This window comes from Elephantulus edwardii, unplaced genomic scaffold, assembly GCF_000299155.1.
Source record: "Elephantulus edwardii isolate Elephantulus edwardi_28Jun2011 unplaced genomic scaffold, EleEdw1.0 scaffold00089, whole genome shotgun sequence".
Lineage (NCBI taxonomy): Eukaryota > Metazoa > Chordata > Mammalia > Macroscelidea > Macroscelididae > Elephantulus > Elephantulus edwardii.
In genome coordinates this window covers 3709732-3727627 of record NW_006399839.1, presented here as the reverse complement: position 1 = coordinate 3727627, position 17896 = coordinate 3709732, and the positions used below count along the sequence as shown (strand labels likewise).

Genomic DNA, 17896 nt, shown 5'->3' with positions numbered 1-17896 from the left:
TAATAATAATAATAATATAATTTTTAAAAATCCATTCTGCCAACCTCACACTTTGGATAGTGTAATCCATTTACATGTAATGTAATTACTGATAAGGTAATATCTATATGGGCCATTTTTTTTTATTAGTTTTCTGTTTGTGGTAAGCCTTTCCCCTCCATCTTCATAGGAGCCCTTGATGATCCAGTGGTTAAGCTCTCTGCTGCTAACCATAAGGTTGGCTGTTCTAACCCACCAGCCGCTCCATGGGAGAAAGGTGTAGCAATCTGCTTGTGTAAAAATTTACAGCCTGTGGGGCAAGTCCACTCTATTCTCTAGGCTTAATTCTTGTTATGTGCGCTCCAGTGGGTTTTTGGAGGCAATGAATCACATGGAAGGGTTTCCAATGGCCTAGAGATAAGGAGTTGTGCTGCCATCTCAAAGGTACATGGTTTGAATCCACCAGGCATTTCTCTGGAGAGAGATGGACAGTCTCTTCCCATGAAAATAAACAACCTCTAAAAACCTGCTGGAGGGTCAACTGCGAATGAGATGGTTTTGACTCAATGGTACACAGCAGCAACAAATCACGTGGGAGGAGATTGCCCATATTTCTCCCTTAGCCGGTGGATTTGAACCATGTGTCTTTGAGTTGGCAACTCAGCTCTTTACCCACTAGGCTACCAGAGCTCCCTGGGATCGGGCTGCTGTGAATTGGAATTAAGAGTAAAAGATTTGGTTTGGTTTCCTGCTTTACTGTCTTACTGTTTGTTAGATATTTTCTAGAATGCTATTGTAATTCTTATTTCTTTTAGTAATTCCTGTTGGCCCATTTGATCTCAGTGTAGTATCCTGGAGGGAGACTTCCCTGCCTTTCACTCCAACAGGGCCAGGGGCCTCTTCTCTGAGGCCTAATGATATTTATCACATTGCTCTAGAATTCAGATTTAAGTCCTTTGGGCTTTTGTTCAGTTATCCTTTGCATCTTCAGAGCTTGTCCCCCTGGGTCAGTATTATGAGCTGCATCCTGTTAAAGAGTTTTAACTCCAGAGTCACTAGACCAATAGGCAAGATCCTGACAAATGGAGAAAAGGTTGAAGTTGTCAAGAAATTCATTTTACCTGGAAGCACAAACGACGTATATGGTAGCAGTGGTCAAGAAATCAAAAGGTGTATAGCTGCTTTGGGCCAATCTGCTGCCAGGGACCTTTTAAAAAGTACTAAAGAGCACAAGGATGTAAACTTAAAGACTAAGGTGTGTCTGTCCCAAGCTGAGGCATATTCAGTTGCTTTGAAAGTGTTGGAACCTGGGGAGTGAATGCTGTTATTGTTACATGCCATCAAATCAAGTACAGCTCATACAGACCCTATAAACTACAGATCTGAACTCTATCCTTTCCTGTGTTGTCCTCATCGTCTCTGACATACGTGAGCCCATTTCTGCAGTCACTGTGTCAGTATATCTTGTTGAGGGTCTTCCTGCCTTTTCCTGACCCTCCACTTTTCTAAACCTGCTCTCTCTTTCCAAGGAATAGCCTCTCTTTGCAACATGCCCAAAATATGTGGGACAAAAATTCATTATCTTTTCCTCCAAGGAGCATTCTGGTTCCACCTTTTCCAAGATATCTATTTGTTCTCATGGCGATCTACAGGATGTTCAGCACTCTTCTCCAACACCATAACTCAAAGGCGTTGATTCTTCTTCTGTCATCCTTATTTGTTGTCCAGTTCTCGGATGTGTGGCAAGTGATTGAAAAGGCCATGGCCTGAATCAGGCACACCTTAGTCTTCAAACTGACATTGTTTCTCCTCAGTAATTTGGAGAGGCCCCTGACAGCAGACTTGCCTAATGCAATACATTTCCTAATCTCCTGACTGCTGCTGGCAAGCAAAGGTATTGTCAGAGGACCTAAGTCAAACGATATTACTGACAACTTCAATCTTTTCTCTGTCAAGGTCATGATGTTGCTTATTGGTCCAGCAGTCAGGGTTTTTTGTCTTCTTGTTGTTGGAAGGAAATTCATACTGAAGGCTGATGCTTTTGAATTGTTCAGGACTGGGAGGAAATGTCAGAGCAGCGGAAATGCAAGAACAAAGCTAAAGCCTTTCCTGGGCCACCCCTCTGGGTTTCTGGGCAAACAAAACTATTTGGGTTCTGTATCATAACATCTGTGTGGATGGTAAGAAGCTGTGCTGCAATCCAACGGAACATGGTTCAAATCCATCAGATGCCCCATGGGCAAAAAGGTGGGCAGCCTCCTCCTGTATGATTAAATTTCCTCTAAAAATCCACTGGAGGGTCAGCGAGGGATTGGTTCAGACCTGACAGTTCTCAGCAACAGCAGCAATGTGGAAGAACTGTTTATTGTTCTTTCTTTGGACATCAGGAGCTATACTAACAGTGTGTTGTTTCTTTTTGCAGACTTGCAGGCTGTTGTCATTGGAGAAGATCACGAGAATGTCACTCTCCAATGTGGCAATCTCTCAGGGCCCAGGGGCCTGGTGACTTGGTACCGGAATGACTCAGATCCCACCTTCCTCCTGTCCTCAAATTCCAGCCTCCCACCCGCTGAACCCCGCTTCTCCCTGGTGAATGGCAGCGCCCTGCACATCGAGAGTCTGAGACTGCAAGACAAGGGGAACTACACCTGCCAGGAGTTTCTCCTGAACAAGACTCGGTGGTTCCCAGTGTGTCTGCAAGTGGCCAGTAAGTGGACTGGGCGGGGCTGTGGCTCACACCTGGCCCAGAGGCCGCCGTGGTCGGGAATGCAGGCTTTTGAGTCCGAGATCCAGGTTTCCCCTGCCACTTACAAGCCGAGCAATGTCTCTCACTTGCAAAATGTGCTTAGAATCATTACTTCAAAGAATTGGTTGGAGAACAGTACCAGTCGATCTGTGATAAGTGTTTTAAATAGCTCCTGGTATGTTGTTAAGAAGCCATGGTGGTGGCACAACAGATTAAATGTCAGGCTGCTAACCAAAAGGCCAGTGTTCAAATCCACCATCTGCTCCTTGAGAGAAAGATGAGGCAGCATCCAGCCCTACCCCACCTTGCCAGTAATATTTATAACCTCTGAAACCCAGTGGAGAGGCATCAGGCATCAAATTCACCTGGATGGCACCTCGGGGCTCTGGTGGCTTGGTGGTAAGAAGCTGCGTTGCAATTCCAAAGGCATGTAGTTCAAATCCTCCCGCTGCTTCATGGGAGAAGGATGGACAATCTCCTCTCATCCTTTTTACTGGCTCTGAAAGCCTTGTGGAAGGTCACCTCTGAGTCAGTTCCGATCTGGTAACACACACAACAACATATCATTAGTTGTTATAACATTAATATCATTCTTGAGCACTGGTGGCCTAATGGCAAGAATCTGCACTGCAATCCCAAAGGCCCGCTGTTCGAGGCCACCAGCTGCTCGACGGGAGAAGGATGGGCTCTTCACATACCTCTGAAAACCTGCTGGAGGGTCAGCTACGGGTCAGTTCCAACTCTATGGTACACAACAACAATATTATTTTATTATGCAAGATAGTCAAAGAATAATAATCTACTCAGACTGCCTTGGTCCCTATTTTAGGGCTATTGCTGTGTCACTTTAAATACGTGGCTTCTTATCTCTGAGCATCTGTTTTCTTTTTCTGTTAAATGGGGAGAATATATTGCATATCTTGTCAGGTATTGGCGTCCTGTGCTATAGTGTAACATACAGGGTTTGGGATTAATGAGATTTATACCATTGCTCTTAAAATAATATGTAATAATATGTCAAGATATAGGAATGAGTTTAGAACATGAGAATATATTCTAGCTCTCATGTTCTAGTGAGTAAGGAGGTGTACTCCTTACCCAACCTTGGCCAACCCAAAGGCAGGCAATTCAAATCCATCAGCCACTACTTGGACAAAAGGGACCAGAGCCAAGGCAATAACACCCAGAACCAAGATAATGGCAAGGGGTTTTGGGGAAAATGCACAGCTTCAGGAAATATTTTGGAGGCAAACCAATGGGACTTGCCCATGACTTAGAGATGGACGATGAAGAAAAGGACGTGTCTAGGTTTTTGAAAGGTCAGTCATGAGCGACTCAACAGCAGTGAGTTCTTTTTTGAGTTAACAGAGAAAGTTTGCTGTCTCTTATTTAGAGGATACCCACACTCTATATCCAAATTCATCACTTAGGTAATTTGTTGTTGTGTGTACCGTGGAGTCAGAACTGACCCATACCTGACCCTCTGGTGGGTTTTCAGAGGCAGTAAATCACTTGGGGGAAGACTGCCCATCTCTCTCTCGTGGAGCAGCTGGTGGATTTGAACCACATACCCTTGGGTTGACAGCACAATTCCTTACCACTAAGTCACCAGAGTTCTCTTGAAGCTGAATAATTAAGTGGAATCAGCCTTGCAAAGAGGAGTGAGTGTTCTAGTTGGAACATCTAGTGCAAGACAGAATGAATGGGGCACTGGAGAAAGCACAGATGTGATGGGAGCCCCATGAGTGAGAGCAAAGGAGGTATGAGGTATGGAAAGCTGGACCAGAACACGTGGAGCTGGGAAAGACCAGCTTGGAATTGAGTTCTTGTTCTACTCTAGCAGCAGAACTTCCAATAGGGACGTAACATCATTTTAATTATGCAGAGAGAATGTATGTGCGCACTTTTGAGAGGGACTAATAAATAAAAACAGAGAAAACTGAGACACCAGTGGCAAGAACCAAGAGGTCAGTGTCCAGGGACAAGATAGCAACAATGGCCTTGGGGAAAATGCATGTTCTTGTTCTGAGGTGCTGTGGACTAAGACTCAATGAACCCTACCTAGGACCCGATGAACGACAGATCTGAACCCTACCCTATCCAGTGCCGTCATCTCTGATATACTAGAGTCATTGTTACAGTTACTGTGTGTCAGTCCAGCTCTTTGAGGGTCTTCAGCTCTTTCACTGACTCTCTACGTTTCCAAGAAAGATGTCTTTTCCCGAGAACTGGCCCCTCCTAACAAAAGGGCCCACAGTGTGTGAGACAGCGTTTCACCATACTTCTAAGAGCACCCTGGTTGCAGTTTCTCCAAGACATTATCTGTTCTTTTGGCCACCATCGGATATTCAGGACTCTTCTGCAACACCACACTCAAAGGCATTAGTTCTTCTGTCAGGGAGCTCTGGTGACCTACTGGCAAGAAGTTGTACGGCTAGCCCTAAGGCTTGCTGTTTGAATCCACCAGGTACTCTACTGGAGAAGGGGGAGCAGCTTCCTCCTATGCCAGTCAGATATAATTCGATGGCACACAACAAAGGAAAATAAAAAAAAATTCTTCTGTTATCATTACTTGCTGTCTAACTTTCAGCTACAGAGCGTCTGAAATGCATAGCAAATAATTCAAAGTACCATGGCTCGCATAAGGTGAATCTTAGTCTTTAAACTGACATTGCCCTATAGCACTTTAGAGAGGTCCTTGACAGCAGATTTTCCCAAAGCAACATGTCTTTTGATTTCTTGACTGCTGGCTAGTACCAAGGCCATTGACTATGGATCCAAGTGATATGAAATCATTGACTCTTCCAATCTTTTTTCCATCTATCATGATGTTTCCCATTCGCCCAGTGGTGAGGATTTTTGTTTTCTTGTTATTGAAATGTAGCTTCAGGAAACTATTTTTTATGCAAGCCAACGGGGCTTGTGGGTGGGTCAGATACAGAGGGAAGAATGTGTCCAGATTTTTGGATCATCCTTAAAGATTTCCTGAAGTTCTCACGTTTATAGACTCCCTGACTGTAGTGTATCCATGTTTGGAAATGCCATGGATGAATTGCTGAAAGGTCAGACGTGAATGTGTGGGTTTCAAAAAAATGCCGTGAATCTTGGCCCAGCTCTGCTGGATTCCTGCTTTGGGTCCAGGGACAAGTCTGCTCCAGCTGCTGACTGATAATGAATTCTTTCATTGTGTCAGTCTTATCAGTAAATATTTTCTATTTGGATCACAGAAGAGCATGATGGAATTACAGCTTTTTTTGAAACAAATTTTTTTTTATAATTGCTATCTCGTTTAGGACAGTTTGAGAGGACCTTCCTCTATTAATCATTGGCCAGGTTTATCAGAGGGAGGTTTAGTTTCATTATCTTTCTGGGATTGCAGTGCAGTTTCTTGCCGCACTTTTTTAAACTTTATTTTATTGTGTGTGTGTGTGCTGCCAAATCGGATCTGACTGGTAAAGGAGGAGATTGCCCCTCCTCCTCCAGCAGAGCATCTGGTGGATTCAAACTGTGTACCTTAGAGATTGCAGTGCAGCTTCTTGCTGCTAGGCCACCAGAGCTCCCTGTTTCATTATAAATGCCGGTATTGTTCCTACACTAATAAATTTATCTTTGTTTTAAAAACTGTCATTCAGCGGGGAGCTCTGGTGGCCTAGTGGCAAGAAGCTGCACTGCAATCCCAGAGGCACACGGTTCAAATCCACCAAATGCTCTGTCGGGAAAGGAGGGACAATCTCTTCCTGTACCAGTCAGATCCGATTTAACGGTACACACACACAGACGCACACACACACAAAATAATAATAAAAAAAACATAAAAAAACAAACGGTCATTCAGATGGTCCTTTGTACAGTCTGGGGGGCATGTTATGCAGGTCTGGATTACTGGGTATGATAGTTTTATAAACATCTTTATTCCTGAAGAGAAAGGGTCCATGAGTGCTGTAGGACTTTGTGGGTACAGGACATAGGTGGTCTGGTTTCACATTCCAGGGATTCCCCAGGATCCCACTCCTTGTTCCCATTCCAAAAGGACCTTAGACAAAGCCTAGAGCCCTTTACGCATCAGAGAGTTTCCTCCAACTCCTTAGTGGCCTTTGGGGAAGGGGATGGACTTGGTAGTTTGACAATCCAGATTGGAACTTGCAGTTCTCATTTTTGCACACAGACAGTAGATTGGGTAGTTTCCCAGAGGGAGACGATATTGCTGAGTTGGCAAAGAGCTTACCCTCTGGGGTCCAACTGCCTGGATTCAAGTCCAGATCCCGTGGACTGCTTGGGGGTTCACTTGAATACTTTCAAACCTATGCTTTATCATCTGTGAACTCAAAGGTAATAACGGTGGTGCATAATCACCAATTTCAACATGGGTCAAATTCTCGATGTAATTGGCAGGACGTGAACCTGCATGAGGAGGAAATGCCAGTGGATTTCTAAGCCATGGTCTTGGCCTCTTGGCCACGCCCATATCCACAAGGAAGAATTGGTGCACTTAAAATGATAGTGTTGGAATAGAATATTGAATGTATTGTGGACAGCCCAAATGTGTGAGCTCTTTAGTCACCAGCCATTAGGTACTCCCAGCAGGGTGGGTGCGGCCTGGCAGGCTGCCTTCTCCATCACCATGTACCTGTGATGGGGGTGGGGGTTGAGGGTGTGTGTGTGGAGGTGGTTGTCTGTTGCCCACTACCTGCCAGGTCCCACTGCCTGCCCCAGGTAAGGACCCCGCTCCTCCTTGGTCCTTCATGGCTTCACATCCACATGTTCCTTTCTTCCATTCTCCCTACTCCATCCTCTCCAGATTCTCTGCTGGCACAGATCAGTCACCTCTAGAATAAATAGAATTGGAACTTACTAAAAATGACATCAAAGAGCAGCAACACCATCCGAGTGTTGCTGGGTGTTGGTGGTGGTTGAGTCCTAAAGAGAGTTAATGGCTGAGAACTGTTGGCCTCTGTCTAAGATGAGGTGAATTGTTGTCAAGCATCAGTTAATGTGCACAATGTCAAGCTCATCTGCAGAAGGGACCAGTGCAGTGTGAGTGCCTGGTGACCTTCCTGTGCTGTTTCTTGCTGGGACTGGCCATCACTGGGGAGACCCGGAGACTATGTGTCATCCCGTTTGCCTCTGTGTTCTGCCTCTAAACGGGACATGAAAAAAAAAATTAATTTGTTTTCCCAGGTCAACTTTTCCAGTGTACAATAGCCATGTCCACTAATTTCCAAAGGCCAGTTTTAGTACATTCTCAGATCATTAAAAAAAAAAATTACTGAGTTTGCAGTAAAAGTTTGCACAGGAAATCAGGATCCCATTTGACAATTCCTATACAGTTGTTCAAGGAGCTCTGGTGGCTTAGTGGTAATTGTACTGCCAAACAAAAGGCACAAGGTTTGAATCCACCAGTAGATCTCCAGTGGAGAAGGTGGATAATCTCATGTGCGGTTAGTTGCCTCTGAAAACCCACTGGAGGATCAGCTATGAGTCAGTTCTAACGTGATGATACATAATGGCAACATATAATTATTCAGTGACATTAGTTATATGTTTACATTGTGTTAGCTTTCTCTTTGTTTTCTGGTGGTTCTGTTTCCAGGACTCTAGTTTCCCTGTCTTCTTTGTCTCCCCTTTGCTTTAGAGTAACTGTTACATTGTTGAGGTTATGTGGATGGTTTTATAATGGAGCACCAACTCATGGGTAACTTCGTCTGTTTTGTGTGCCTATCCATTGTCTCCATAAAAGGTGACCAGGAAGGGTTGTTTGGGTTCAAAGTTTAAAACGCGTCTCAAGGTGATTGTCTCAGGGAATCCTCTAGTTTCAACTGGTTCCGTAAATCTTTAATTTTTTTCTAAAAAAAATCCAGGTTCTGTTCAGCACTTTTCTCCTGTCCTCTTACAGTCTGTTAATAACCAAAGGCAGACAGTCCAGTCTGCCAGCTGCTCTTCAGGAGAATGATGGGGACCCCTTCCTATGCCCTTAACAGCTTCTGAAAACCCACTAGAGGGGCAGCTGTGAGTTGGTTCCAGCTCAATGATGATTGATTGGTTGGCTAATCAGAATATCAGATCACCTTTACTGAGCATAGCACATGTCAAATTTTGGGCTAACGGCTCCGTTTCTGTTACCTCACTGTATCCCCCAACAACCCAGAAATGTAAGTTATTGTTGTTTTTTTTTCTTATTTTATAGTAAGGCCAGGAAAGTGAGACTGAAAGGGAAGGGCCCTTGTCCAAGGTCATGGGCTCCTATCAGCCACAAGACTGACTCCAGGGGCCAATCTGCTCTCAGGGTACAAGCTTGTAACCACTGTGCTGAGAACTGAAACCTACGGGGAGGAGGGGTGAGACCTTGAGCAGATGCTGGGCCTTTGTAACCACCCCCTAGTTTTATGTATTTACTCTTTCATTTTTGTTTCCTCGCCTGTCCTCCTGTCTGTCTCTCTGGGGCGATTGCCAGTCAAAAAGGGCTTGTGGTTTCTGTTTCTGAATGCCCATGGGGTGGTCCCCCTTCTCTGTGCAAAGTCTGAGCAGAGAAAGAATCCCAGGAAACCGGAAAGAGGGTGGCACTTTCGTGAAGGAACGGAGACGGAGACAAAGGCCAGGGAGTGACTAGCCTAGGGGAGGCCTTTGAACACTTCACAAGTCCCCAGACCTTGTAGGTTCCCTCATTAGATCTCTATTCCCCCACCCTCCCCCATTGTCTTCTTATCTGCCTCCTGTCACCACCTCATTTGTTGCTGAGGAATGCTGGCCTCAGCCTGTTTCTGGGGTTCCCCACCCCCCATCCCACTGTGCTCCACAGTGAGCCATGGTAGCTTCCAGACCACGGTTTGAAAGTTTGAAAGACCAGAGGCCTAGCGTGTCCGATCCCAGATCCCACACCCCGCCTTGGCCGGCCCAGGCGTTGGTAGTTGGATGGAGGCCAGCAGTGGGTGCGCCCAGGACCTGCTGGTCCACATACCTCTCCCGCCCCGCCAGCAGTGAGTGAGACGCGGAGCACCTCTGCAGCCCCAGGATAAGCTCCCCCTCATCTCCTTTGCTCCCCTGTTTGGGAAGTGACATGATTCTAAGCAGCAGCAATTAGGAGTAGGCCCCAAGTGGGTACACACACATTGCCCAGCCTACTGTCCCCAGAAACCCATGGTGTTGTTCATTGTTGGTTAAGATTAGTCTTAATTGTTGTTGTTGTTGTTGTTATGTGCCGTCGAGTCGCTTGCAACTCATAGTGACCCTATGTACAACAGCCCTAAACCCTGCTCTATCCTGTGCCAATCACACTGCCTCTGACACACCCATCCCGATTACCCCAGTCACCGAATCAATCCACCTCATAGAGGGTCTTCCCCTCTTGCGCCTCCCCCTCCCCCCTCCCAAGCATGATGTCCCTCTCCAAGGACCTGTCCCTCCTTATGACATGTCCAAAGAGTATGTCAGATGAAGCCCCAGAATCCTTGATTAATCTTAATTCAGACATTGTCAATTAAATAGATGCTGTGTGTTCAAGGAGCTGGAAAAGTTTTTTCCTGTCTCAAGTTTTTTCTCACTGGCCTGTTTCTGCTCAAACTGTCATGGCCTTGGATTTATCTCTTTGGGCCATTGCCCTTCCTGTACTCTTTTTCAAAAAGGAAGAAATCTCTAGGCAGTTAAAACCCTTAAAGCTACTTTAGGTGGAGCAGGTATCAGAGACATTTTTTTCAGTAGAGGGTTGAGGCATCTTGTGGGCTGGGTACCAGCAGTGGGAAGACATTGTAGACGATAAAACGTTCAGAATATGAGGCGCTCCAAGATCAGAACTGGCATCTAGCAAGTGCTACCACCTGCCAAGCTCTGCTCTGGAGTAATATTTAATGTATTTGAAAAGGATGTATTTGCTGAGTGAATTAACTCAGTCTCATGAGGACAGATACTGCATATGACTATTATAAAACTAGAAGGGTAACTGAATGAAGCAGCTGGACTCTGTAAGGTGGGCTCTCTTGTTTTGGTTGAGGGTCGGTGTGGAATGTTTTGTTGTTTTTTTATTTAAGCCTTGTTTGTTTAACTTTTTTATTTAATTCTTGCTTAGAGTCAACAAGACCTCCTGGAGGGCCCTTGTATTTAAAAATTGGGCCTGAGGGATTATATTTTAATTATATTTTAATCCCTTGTTGTTATATTTTGGAGGAACATTCTTCTAAATTGTACAGCACTTTTGTCAGTTTGTTGTGCTGAGGTAATCTGGGTTTGCTGTAACACTGAACCTTGTGCTATTGGGGTCTCAAATGCCATAATGGAACAACTGTGCCCTAGGCATGTCAAGCACCATAATGGCAACCCATCATAGGCAACATTTGGTGGAGCTCCCAGATTGATTCAGGTTTGGAAGCAGGAATGGCATCCACTTCCTAAATCACATGCCTCTGGAAACTCTATGAACTTGGAAAAACAACGATAGTTATAGAAAGGCTTCAGGCCTTTTGTTCATAGGGTCACTGTGAGTCATACTAGATTGGCTGGCGATCAACAATAACAACAACAACTAGTAAAACATGTATGGGGATCCAAGGTGGGAAAGGGTAGGAGCAGTGGGGTGAAGGTGGGTAGGGGCAAAATCACAGAGTTGTACAATTTGGTGGGTGGAGGGAGGGGGAAAAGGAAATGGGAAAGAATCTGCAGGGACCTGAAAAGACAGGGTAATGGTGGGCATAGTCCAATGGTGATTAATTTTATAAAACATAATGCGTAGGAATTGTTGTATGAAATACAGTATGAATGAAGAATAGTTTGAAACACAGTGTGTACAAACTTTGTAAGCAAATCAATATAAAGTAAAAAGAATAATTGTTGAATGGGAATTTAAACTGCTGGGTTCACTAAAAAGACAACAGTAAAACACTTTCACAAGTCGTTCAGTGTTATCAGTTCACTTCTTCCAAGGTGTGGACTTTATCATTGTTTTCATTGTAGTTGTTCTGTTTTCGTTAGTCTAGTATCCCTACTCTCTTACATTCTCATCTTTTTTTTTTCTTTACCCTCTCATCTTTGTTTCACAGTGATGTTGACCATTTGGATTCATACAGGCGATGTTTGTTTGTTTTTATTAAAGGAGCACAGTACTTTTAAGGGACCTCTGGTGGCCTAGTGGTTAAGGAGTTGTGGTGCCAATCCAAAGGCAGGTAGTTCAAATCTAACAATTGCTCTGAGGGAGAAAGATGACCAATCTCTTCGTAGGTGCTCTACTGCTTCAGCTATGTTTGTTCTGATTGGACAGCAATGAGTTGAGTTGAGTGCCTGTAACCTCAAACTAAACCTTATTGGATCAATTCTACTCCTAGTGACCCTCAGCTGGGTACCAAGCTCATAAATCTTGACTGGAGAAGAGTGCCCAACTTTCTCCCTCTGTGTGACTGATGGATCTGAACCACAAAGATTATGGTTAGCAGCCCAAGACTTTTATTCACTACACTAGTAGGGCTCCTTGCAGTACTTCCGGGTGATGTTATGAATTCTTTTTTGAGCCAGTCTGTTATTTAGCTTCATGGTGACCTTGGGTTACTTTAGGTCAAGGTTTGAAGAGCAACTCACAGGCCAAATATCAGTGCATATCGTCTAATTACTCAGCTGGTCCAGTAAGTGTGTTCTGTTTTCATTTGTTTTTTCAGCAAGTTTTATCTTAAAGTGGGTGCTGTCTCTCCCTCCCTCCTCTTTTACAAGTAATAAAAATGAAGGCTAAAATGGCTAAGGTCTTAGAGTCAATCTAAACCCCAAAACTCCACTGCTTTCAACTCAGAGCAACCTTCTATCAGCTTTCCAAAGAGATAACTGTTTAGGAGATAAAACATCCCATCTACTTCAGGTGGTGGATTTGAACTTCTGGCCTTTTGGTTAGCAGTGTGCCACACTACACTCAGAGGTAATTGTGGAGGTAGTGTTTGTTCCCTTTCAGGCTAGTACAGTGTTTGGGGTCCCACGACCCCACTCAGGAGCAGCAATTCTCTAAGAGGATTCATGACCCAGAGCATGCGGTTGGTCTCACAGCTCTGTGAAAGGACACAGCCCACAAAGGGAAAGACACCTGAGAGAGGCGGGGGGCAACCAGGCAAACTCTTCCCCGAGTCCTCTCATGGTGGAATTACACAGCACACTCCACGGCCGTGACAGTGCATGTGACAAGTTGTCTACCGGGAAAGCTCCTTGAAGACTCTGTGCAGTGCTTGTTACTGGGGGCTGGTCACCCAGGTACCCTGTACTTGTTCTGCCCCAGAATTTCTGCCACCCAGCGGGAAAGCATGCACCATACTGTTTACATCAGTGACCTAAGGAAGAGAGCCACTCTTACTGTTCTGAGAATACCGGCAGTGCTCCCCACATCCACATTCCCAGACGCCAGCCAGCAGCCAACCTGGCAAGCCGGGCTTTTGGGGAAGATGTGTCCATTTCTTTCTGCCTAACGATCCTGTTGACTCTGAATGTGTTTTTTTAAAGGAGTCATTAACAAGCCCCCTTTTACCCGTCTTGTCCTTGGAAAAAGGACATCATTCTAGAAAAAAGAAAGAAAGGAAGAAGCTCAATGAGATAGACTGACAAACTGAACTGTACCAGTGGGCTTGAGCATATCAGAGATGGTCAGGATGGCACAGGATAGAGCAAGGTTCAGATCTGTGCTTCATAAGGTTCCTATGACTGAAGTCAACTTGATGATACCTCACAAAACAAATAAGGGTTTAGTCTCCAGTAAATCTTGCATAATGGTCTGGGATTAGATGAGAGACTATTTCAAAGGACTTAGTGGATGCCCACGCGATATCATCATTGTTCTCGTGTTCTACTTCCTGATCCTTTACGTCTTTGTTAGAGGTGGCAAGGGGCTCAAATGAACCCTTATATAATGAACTCCTTCTTTACCCTCTGTCATTCGCAGGTGGCCCTTACGAGATTCAGGTCAACATCTCCACCACTGGCAGTCTTCCCAATGGCACCCACTATTCAGCCAAGGGCACCCAAGTGGACTTCAGCTGCAGCAGTAGCTCCTCACCCCCGTCCATGGTTGAGTGGTGGTTCCAGGCTCCAGGATCTCGCAAGGAGCCCTTTGGAAACAACCTGACAGCCAGCTGCTTCACGCTGTTGCAGATGTCCCAGAACCTCCAAGGGAACTACACCTGTTTGGCCAAGAACACGCTCAGCGGGAGACATCAGGAGGCCACCACGGAGCTCCTGGTCTACTGTACGTAAGACGCAAACCCTCTTCCCCTTATCAGCTGTGCCTCTTCTTCCAAGGTCTATACAGACGTACATGCTGCTGGATGGTGCAGAATGTAAATGTGGCAACACATACACGTATACACGCGAATGTCAGAGACACCAGGCAGCAAAGCATCACCTCACTGCTAATTCGGGATAACTGAGCCACAGAAGAGAGTGAACACTGAGCCTTATACATCTTGTTCCCTGGTATTCAGAGAATGGTGCATTTGTTACGTGTACTTTAAGTCTCACACGCTTTTCAGAACCAGAAGTTCATGAGACTTTATTATAGGGCAGGGAAAGAACAAGTCATGCTCTTGTGCACAAATACCTTGGAGAATAACCACCGTAGAAATGCGTGGGGACTAATAGTGGATCAGCGCTAATGAAAGGAAACATCAGGGCCGCAAATAAGTGGGCAGGGTAATGACAGAGTATGCACTCTCTCTGTCTCTGGAGCCTTTAATGGACTCTGTGTTGTTCTCTGTCATAATACTATTTGATGCACATCAAGCCTTATGTGGTTGTTACCGGAAATACAGATGACTGTAAAGGAGAAACTACTTGCTTGTAATTTAGCCATCATTTTAGTCATCCCTGAGGGAATAACAAATGGTTACCATGCTCAGCTCCTGTCTGTAAGGTTGATGGTTCAAGTTTGTTCAGAGCCACCTCTGAAAGGTGTGGAGATCCATGAAAAAAAAACTGGCCTCTGACACCTATGGAGCATAGTTCTATTTTCATACCCACCAAGTAGTCATGAGGTGGTGCTGACTCCACACTAGCTGTTTTTCTATCATTTTCATGTATTTCCATTAATTTTTTCCTGTAGCTGCTACATGCCCATTCACCCATATAGGAATCTAATTTATTTTGATGTGTTCTACATAAAATGTATCTTGTCTATATATGTGTATATCTCCCTATAATATACATAGATAGGTAGGTAGATACATACATACATACAATATAGATATTTCCATATATATTATTGTTACCATGGTGTCAGAACTGACTCATAGCTGACCCTCCAGTGAGTTTCCAGAGGCAGCAAATCACATAGGAGGAGGCTGTCCATCTTTCTCCCACAGAGAAGCTTTGAACACACTTTGGGGTTGGCAGCGCCGCTCCATATTACAGCTTCGTGCACACACATGTGGAAGCAGGAGTGGCATCTACTTCCTAAACAACTTGCCTCTGGAAACTCTATGAACTTTGATAAATGTCGATAGTTATAGAGGAGCTTCAGGCCTTTTTTTGACAGGGTTGCTATGAGTCATGTTCAACTTGAAGGCAATCAACAACAACATATATATATACAGACACACACATATATTTAGATACACACACACACACACACACATATTTATATATGTATGCATGTTTATTGCCTCTGAAAACTCATTGGAATTGGAAGAATCTGTTTTGGGAAACAATGTATTTGAATTTTGTAAATAAACTAGTATAATAATTAAAAACCAAACCAAACCCACTGGAAGGTCAGTTATGAGTCAGTTTCAATCAACTGTACAACAGCAGCCCATAAAAAAAACACAGTCATGGCGAGCTCTGGTGGCCTAATGGCAAGAAGCTGCACTGCAATCCCAGAGGCATGTGGTTCAAATCCACCAGATGCTCTGCTGAAGAAGGAGGGACAATCTCCTCCTGTACCAGTCAGATCCAATTTGATGGAACACACAAAAATAATAATAAGAATAAGAATAATTTCTTAAAAAAACCCAAAAAACTACACATTAAAAACAAAACAAAACAAACCACAGTAATTGAGTCAGTTCTGATGCATAGCAACCGTCCATTGGATTTCTGAGGCTGTAAATATTTAAGGAAGGAAGCCACCTATCTTTGTCCTATAGAGGGGCTGTGGGATCCAAACCACTGAGGTTTTGGTTAGGAACCCAACTGGTAATGCCCTGTACCACCAGAGGGCCTTTAAAAATACACACATATGTGTGTGTGCTTACATCCATCCATATATATATATTTGTGTTTAAGGCCCTGTTGGTGCAGTGCTTAAAGGTTTGACTGCTGTGGCAAGAAGCTGCACTGCAATCCCAGACGTATGCGGTTCGAATCCACCAGATGCTCTGCTGTAGAAGGAGGGGCAATCTCCTCCTGTACCAGTCAGATCTGATTTGATGGTACACATACAGAAACAAAAGCTTGACTGCTAATTAACATACTGATGCTTCAAACTCACCAGCAGCTTTGTAAGAGAAACTTGGGGTTCTGCTGAGAATTGCAGCCAAGGAAGCCCTATGGGAAGATTCTAGTCTTTCACATGGGCTCATGGTGAGTTGAAAATAGATTCTGCAGCACTTAACAACAACGACAACAACAACACACACACACACACACACACTGAGTATTTTAGTGATATTTTGAGATGTGGAAGAAGGAGGATGAAAGGAGTCTAACGAGAGGGAAATATATTAAAAAAAAAAAAAGCAGTGGAGCTCGGTGGCCTAGTGGCAAGACGCTGCAATGCAATCTCCCCCCAAAAAAAACAAGCAAGAATTTTAATTTTCCAAGACAGATACAGTCTGAGTGTATCTTCTTTTTTTTTAGTTTATCTTAACATATGTAGTGATGATGATTATAGATGCAGAGGAAGGGTGAATTTAGGAGCTGAGTTCAAAATATGGGAAGAAATTGAATGTAATAGCTGCAAGGTTGTGATAAGCCTCAATCAGAAGGAATAAAACTTCTGAGAGGCAAGTTTGAGGACATTCACAAATCCTAAAGATGAATAGAAATGAAGTGGAAGCTTCACGGGTCTGAAAGATGAGTAAAAAAGTGAAGTAGGGGCGAGCTCTGGTGATCTAGTGACAAGAAGCTGCACTGCAATCCCAGAGGTGAGCAGTTCGAATCCACCAGATACTCTACTGGAGAAGAAGGGACAATCTCCTCCTGTACCAGTCAGATCCGATTTGATGGTACACACACACACACACACACACACACAGAGAAAACAATTTTTTTTTTAAAGTGAAGTAGGAATAGAAATGACTTCTTGGAGGCATTTCAAGCTACACTAAGCAGGGTTGGTGCTTCTCTGTTTCTATACGAGCTCGTTGGCTGATCTTAGCATCTGAGAGCAAGCTCACCCTTCCCTGGTGTTTTGCAGATCCCCCTCCATCAGCCCCTCAGTGCTGGGCAGAGATGTCACCAGGACTGGCTACGCTGCAGCTCACCTGTCACTGGGAGGGTGGCTACCCAGCCCCAAACTTCTTGTGGACAGAAGAGCCAGGAGGTGCGGTCGTGGGGAAGTCCAACCTGGGAGTGGAGATACTGAACCAGTCTCAGCTGTCGGATGGCAAGAAGTTCAAATGTGTGGCGAGCCACATCTTGGGACCAGAGTCTGGAGCCAGCTGCGTGGTACAGATCAGTGAGTTGGACATGCCTCCTTTTCTTCTTGGGGAAATCATTTGAAAGATGGTCTAGAAAGAAACTCAGGAGTCAGAGATAATAGAATACCATCTCTCTCTTTTTTGCTTTAAGGAACCCCAAACTCATTGCCTTTGAGTCAAAACTGACTCATACCTGACCCTCTGGTGAGTTTTCTGAGGTTATAAATTACAAGAGAGGAGATAGCACATCTTTCTCCCTCAGTGGCCCTGGTGGATTTGAGCCGTTAAAGGTGCAGCCTTTGGTTACCTAATTCCTATACCATAAGGTTAAGTGGCATTTAAGATTGTCACTGTTGAGCAAGCATCAACACTACCTAGTTCTAGAACATTCCCATCACTCCCAAAAGAAACCCCATTCCTATTAAAATCACTTAATTCCCTCCTGCCAGTTCCTGGAAAGCTCTTACTTCTTTCTGTCTCCATAGATTTGCCTTTTGGGGCAAATATGTTTCATATAAATAGAATCAGCTGATGTGACTTGTTACCTGTTTGCATGTGAGACAATATATACAAAAGCTTTTTTTTT

At 44.4% G+C, this 17896-nt stretch overlaps 1 protein-coding gene across 1 annotated transcript in view; it reads left to right on the top strand.

The window, feature by feature from the left end:
• The window catches only part of VSIG10 (V-set and immunoglobulin domain containing 10), a 44159-nt gene that overhangs the window by 7620 nt on the left and 18643 nt on the right, over positions 1-17896 (top strand). The window contains exons 2-4 of the mRNA XM_006890495.1: positions 2402-2686; positions 13620-13922; positions 17088-17348. Of these exons, the coding sequence (XP_006890557.1) occupies positions 2402-2686; positions 13620-13922; positions 17088-17348 (849 nt within the window). The remainder of the gene's footprint in view (positions 1-2401; positions 2687-13619; positions 13923-17087; positions 17349-17896) is intronic.